The sequence below is a fragment of the Acyrthosiphon pisum genome, chromosome A2, assembly GCF_005508785.2.
Source record: "Acyrthosiphon pisum isolate AL4f chromosome A2, pea_aphid_22Mar2018_4r6ur, whole genome shotgun sequence".
Taxonomy (NCBI): domain Eukaryota; kingdom Metazoa; phylum Arthropoda; class Insecta; order Hemiptera; family Aphididae; genus Acyrthosiphon; species Acyrthosiphon pisum.
This window is the reverse complement of record NC_042495.1, coordinates 28,632,805-28,639,646: the sequence shown is the minus strand read 5'-3', so window position 1 is coordinate 28,639,646 and position 6,842 is coordinate 28,632,805. Positions and strand designations below refer to the sequence as shown.

The following is a 6,842-nucleotide window of genomic DNA, read 5'->3' as shown; positions in this document are numbered from 1 at the left end:
TTTTTTTCATATAAATATATATTATACACTACAGTTATATGTTTTTATGTATTTCATTGGTTAATATATTATGTATCTATATGTTATTTATTTTATTAGGAATTATAATTGCACATTTCCTAAAATATTCATTGTTATATATAATTATATAAATACATATTATATTTGTTTGTATTTTTCCTAAATTATTTCGTATGTTGTGTGATAGGGTTTTCACTTATAGCCGTTCGTCATCGGGTCTGCAATCCAACACAGGTGGATTGTCTACCTGATTTGCTGTTGCATATTGTCTGCGATCCGACAGAGTCGGATTGCCTACCTAAGTGGCTAACTTGAAAGTTAGGTAATCGATTTTGACTTGCTAGACACTCCAACACGGTTTTCGACTTTACACTTTTTACATTAGAAAAAGCACCGGACATGTAACGGCACATATCACTCTATCCGCCGCAGGTGGATTGCTTATTTTTGATTCGCCTTAGACGGGTGATGACTGACTTGCTAGACACTCTAACATGTGTGTTTTCGAATTTAAACTTTTTTTCACATACAAAAAAGCACCGGACATACGCTGGGGGATAGTATCATTGAATTGTCGATTTTCATGGACCATGGGAGATTTCTAGACATTGAAACTCGACTTTTAAACTTTCCCGTCTACGAAACGAGACCACCATAGAGCCAGGCCTTATCAGAAATGTGGCATTTATAATTCAACTGTGTCTCCAAAATCAGTATTCACTTACAACTAACACGGGGGGCCCGGGGGTCGAACTATATTTTCCATTCTTCAGGTATACCTACGCTACCAACGTGGTCGGCAGTCCACCGTAGGTGGATTGCATACCTGGTGATATAGGTACGCTTCTCATTATGTCAGCGATTCGATTCCCTACCTATGTGATTTGATGACTGATAGCTAGACAATCGACTGTTCACTTTTAACAACATAGGAGATCGTATCCAGCCTATCCATTTACAATGTTTGTGACGGATTGCTTAAACGTTCCCGCCAAAACGTCGAGCCTTATCTCCAATCCATATCACTAATCTTTATCATAAATCCAAAATGTTCATCTTACAACTTTACTGTCGCGACTATATAATATTTCCAATGACATTGTCTCCAAAATCGGTACCCACTCTCAGCGAGTCTAACGGGCCCCGAGTTACACTAAGAAATAGTATTATATATAATACAATTCAAAATTGAAAATGGCAACGTTTCAGAGTTTTTTATGCTCAATCGTGTTGGTTTTCTTTTGTATTTCAATTTCCTTTTATACACCGATAATGTATGCTCAATCATGTCTCAGCCATACATCATATTATATTATAAGTAGGTACTGTTATTAACATCAAATGTTGGCATTAACTAGTTAAAAAGTTAAAGTTAAGTTAAAAAGTTAATTTTTTTTAACTTTTTAACTCAACTAGCTAGTTTATTTTTTAATCAACTTATGAACTAACTAGTTTAATTTAAAGTTGAAATAACTTAACTTTTCTCAGTTGATTAAAATTCATCAAATTTAAAATTTTGTAATTTTTATTTATACGTAAATATTACTATATCAGTATAAAATAAAAATAATCCAATACAAAAACACAAACATTTCTGTTCTTTTTCTTGATAACATAATTTTGTGTATATTAATATATGTTATAAAGTTGTAAATTATATATTATGCGAGTTGCAATTGTAAATGTTTTTTAAAAAATTAATAATTTTAAATTACATTTTGACAATTGTTATGTTTTAATGTTATATAACTTATAATATATATGTAGGTCATGTACTCATCTTCACGTATCATGACATTCAATTGGTATACGATGTAAAAAAATATATTTCTTAAATTAATTATTTGAGATGAGTATAGTTTAAATTAGTAAAAAATAGGGACGTAATAAAGTAAAAGGGTAAACAGTGTACATTACGATAAAAGTTCAATAAAATTGTTTTTTTATAATTTATAAATTAAAAACTAGAAAGACACATTTCTCCTTATGTGGTTTACATACTAATTATAAAAAAATAGATTAACTTTTTTTAAACTGAGTTAAGTTAATATTTTTTTCTGTATTAACTTTTAACTTATCGAGTTATTTTATTATTTATTGATTTATCATTTGTTAACTGTTAACTTTTAACTTATGATGAACTACTCAAAATGTGTATGTTGTTTCATTTTGTTTTGTTAAACTGATTTATGAATGGTTTCAGGTACCTTCAATGGAATGAATTCAGTTATTGAAATACATTCAAGAAATAATGCTATTGGAATGCCAATACAAGACAATGATAATGATATTCATATTATATCAACGAATATAAAAGAAATCATTAATCTTGGATCATCTCAGAATAATAGTCGAATGAGTACTTCATATAACTCAAATGATTGGTATCGACAAACTATACACTTAGATGGTGAGTTATTAATTATTAGTAGATCCTGGAATCTAATGATCTAAAATATAAATGGGTAAAACATTAACATAATAAAAGTGTTATAATTGTAAAGCAATATCTTTTATTTGCCCTCCCTCTTTCCCGGAAATATATAATATGTCCTAATAATATTTAAAAATTAAAATCCTCTATTATCGTAGGTAGGTCAGTAGGTGTAGGTGTGTGATATATAATTTTTTTATTGTTGTCAATAACTCATGTTTATTACCTATAGGACACCGCGGTTGTTCCAGGAATAAATATCGAAAGATGGATTCAGGTAATTTGAATACAATTTTGTATTATTCATTACGTTTTTCACATAGGTAATATATATTATTTAAATTTCTTATTTACTAGGTATTTACTAATTTTATGTTAGTATAAATTATAAATTAACTTTTTTTCCTATAATAATTTTGATCATTAATATAGTCTACCTAAATAACCTTCTTTGTATAATATGTATAATGCAATATAACTAGTATAATTCAGTATTGTATGCCTGATTTGTAGTCTGTTTAGATTTACAATCTTTATACTAATTTAATCCATTTTTATTATACTTTAATTTACAAAGTGTCACGAGAACAAATTTTCGATTTATTTAAGTAGGTATATAAAAATATTTGATACTGCTGCATACACTTTTTGATAACGACTAAATAACCGTATACAATATACATATTACACCAGACACATCAAACTCAAACTATTAACCTGACCAAATGTATTAAATAGTTTTCTATACAGGCCGCACATCAAAATTGATTGTATTAACATATTGTTTTGTTACCTTGTTAATATTATTCACTGTGACTCATACTACTAATTACCCTATTTTTGTTTTTATTCATTCGTTATACATTAATTAAATACATTGTACGTTACCATATTATAATTAGTCAAATGCATATAACGGTTACATAGGATTGTAACCTACATTGTAACCCTAAACCAAAGCTAAATAAAAAAAAAAAATCACTCGAAAAAATGTTAGGTAGGTTAGTGTTTTATTTACAATACTATACAATATTTATTCAATTATAGTTTATTGGAAGATAAGACAGAAAAGTAACATGATGTATAAATCATTAATATTTTTTTTAAAATTAATTGTTCTTTAATATTTCTATCTACGGACCATGAATGGGTACTGTGTAGCCAACACGGCGCGAATATTTGACGTTCCTGACCGATGGACCGACACAGGTGGCTGGTAACATACTCTTCAATAATAATTATGAGTTATAATTGCTCATTTTAGTAATTGTAGAAGGTACACAACGAAAAAGTTAGGTATACTTAAAATATAATACTATGCATCCGAAATAATTAATACTGTAGGTTTATGTCGTAAACACTTTATTTAAACAGCAGAATCAACTACGCCACGCTGCTCGACGTCTCTGCGGTTGCTGGATTACTGGCTTACTATACATAAGCGTATACTTTTAATAATAATAATAATGTTGTTACTGTGACCTGTAAATTACAGTATTATGATAATATGACTTTAATAGATCACTTATGAGTAGGGGCCGGATTTATATTCTTTTAAAATAGCCAATAATGATAATGCTAGTATTCTTTTAAAAAGTTGAAAATATTCATCCAATATTCTTTAAAAATCATAATAAAATATGCAAAAAATATGTTTTTTTATTAAAATATTCTCTCGAACTAAAAATATTCATTTATATTCAAAATAATTAAATACACAATACGATAAAACCGATATAAATAGATACATAATATGCAAAATAATTGAGCAAATAATACAAAAACCTGATATAAATAGGTGCATAATAAAAAATACTAGATGTTAAGAAAAGTTTAATTAAATTATTGATAATAATATTTAATGTTCAATTATTTAAAAATTTTAACTAAGCAAATTTTTGAAAACAGTTGACAACTATAATTTGTTCCATGTGTTCTGGTCTCATATTTGTACGATGGTCGGTTAAAATGTTTTTATATTATGTGCTAAAATAACGTTCGATGTTAGCTGAAATCACAGGATTATATTGCAAATCAACTATCATAGCCAGTGAAAAATTATCTATAAGTTGCATCGTTATCTTCTATAGACGATTACAGTACATTACTATGTAGGCGGATATACCAATCCTCAATCGTATAATAATATTATATTAAAACATATCAATATCATAATATCACTATTATCGGATATATAATTTATGTTATTTACGCCAATGCCATAAAAATTATCGAACATCTATAAAAATTAATCAATATATTCTCTAATATTCTTTATTATACGAAATATTATTTTATCTTGAAATATTTCCAAATATGCAAAAAAAAAAAACTTTTGCCATTAACTCACCTGTTTAGTGATTGGTATAGATTTCAAACCCCCGTCTGACTCCATAGGCTTAAAAAAAATATGCAAGAGAATATAATTCCTACTTATATGAGGAACCTAGCATACAGTTTTAAAGTTTGACCGCGTGAAACAATTTTTATCGACATTTATATATATAAAAAAAAAATAATAAAATAATAAAAATATTAAAACATCAAATGTATTCTTCTTCGAGATTATATTTTAAGAATATGTGCAAAATAAATAAGGTTTAATTTTGTACCAGTATATTATTATATGCATTAGTGCGTTACTATTTATAATATAGGTAGTAATTTAAAAAAACATGTACTGAGACTAGTTCTTTTTACAAACCACAATACAACATACACATGACTGCATTATATTCATGGTTCTGTTACTTTAATAATATGAATGTTTTTAAATTTCAAAAGTTTTAAGCTCCAAAAATCCGAAAACCCAATATAATCAAAAATAGAATAATTAAAACTCTTACGAAAACGTAACTATCAAACCATTTTTACGGAAATTATAATAATATATAAAATGTTTCAATGTTATCAATAATCAAAATGCTCAATCATTATTTTAATCCACAATTTATTGACACGGATGGATTATTTGACAATATGTAGGTACTAGGTACCTACCTATAATCTTAAATGTTGACATTTGAAATACATAATAAGAAAAATAAGTATTTACCTGCATAATACATTAATACTAATATACTTCGTTAATCATTTTCAGGAAACCGATTGAATAAATGCTATAATGCTTATGAATATAGAAGCTTCGTAAACTCAAACTGTTACACGAGTTATGATTCATCTGAAATCTGTAATTTTTTCACATTTTATTGGACACCCGATAATGATGATCAAACATGTTTAACAATGACATATTATACTAAATATGAATCAAACGTCTACGATTTTTCTATCACGATTGATGTAAACGATGAATATAATAATACGTTGATATCTCCAACCGTCTTGGAGAAATATGTAATACTTTTTACTATTGATTCTAAGTGAATCAAATGTTATAATTATTTTTCTTTAGAAGTTAGAATAATAATAACAATGACATATTTTTTTCATGAAGAGCGGTATAACAACATTGAAAATTAAGAATATTGATTTCAAGAACAATCAGGAATATACATTATCATTAAATTTAAACGTGACAGACAGATTTACATCTTTTAATTATGTTGACAGACATTTTAAATTTGGACTCATACGAATTGGGCAATGTTCGAACTATGGTAAAAATATACAAAACCAAAAATATTTAGATTAATATTAATATATTTAATTTATATTAATATTTAAATTAAAAATAAATGATAACGGATATGGGTTTTTAGCTACTTAGGTACTTCAATGTAACTATAACGTCTTAAGAAGACGTGACACATGCAATTGCTGTCTCCGTCTTACAAATACGTAACATATCAAACTTACGCTCAGCTGATCACGTTTGCCTTCGTTATTTAAAACAATTAAAGTGTTCCTATTGACAAATTATAAAACTTGATGGTAAGAACACTATCTATTTTTGTACATGACTTTTTTACGATAACACAGTTTTTAGATGAGTTATGATCATTTTATATTTAGGTACGCTATTTTATATATGTACTCGATCATTGCTAAAAATTGAAGTATCGTAAAAAATCCACATACAAACACTTATAATGGTTTTAGCATCAAATTTAAAAATAGTTTGATTAACTCTAATTTTTAACTTAACGAAGATTATGAGAGCTTCTGTGCTTAAATTTACTCCCGCACAACAATAAAATATTTCCTAAATATGGTAAAAATTTTTTCAATAAAATAATATAGTTGTCTTAAAAACATTTACAAAACATTTTAATCATATATTTAAAAAACTAAAAAAACTATAAAGACGAAAATTTAAAAAAATGTTTAAATTGCTGTTTTATTTTTAAATCAACTGAGATAATCTGAGTTATAAAAAAGGTGGGCAAGTGGATGTCGCTCTGCTGTACAGTAGATTACAAGTTGG

General features: G+C 27.0%; 1 protein-coding gene across 1 annotated transcript in view; it reads left to right on the top strand.

Annotated features, from left to right (window-relative positions):
- The first annotated feature begins 2,204 nt into the window (after window positions 1-2,204).
- LOC100570133 overlaps window positions 2,205-6,842 on the top strand; it is a 24,248-nt gene continuing 19,610 nt past the window's right edge. Inside the window, exons 1-4 of the mRNA XM_029489456.1 lie at window positions 2,205-2,431; window positions 2,688-2,732; window positions 5,556-5,812; window positions 5,913-6,075. Coding sequence (XP_029345316.1) covers window positions 2,215-2,431; window positions 2,688-2,732; window positions 5,556-5,812; window positions 5,913-6,075 — 682 coding nt within the window. The 5' untranslated portion in view covers window positions 2,205-2,214. The remainder of the gene's footprint in view (window positions 2,432-2,687; window positions 2,733-5,555; window positions 5,813-5,912; window positions 6,076-6,842) is intronic.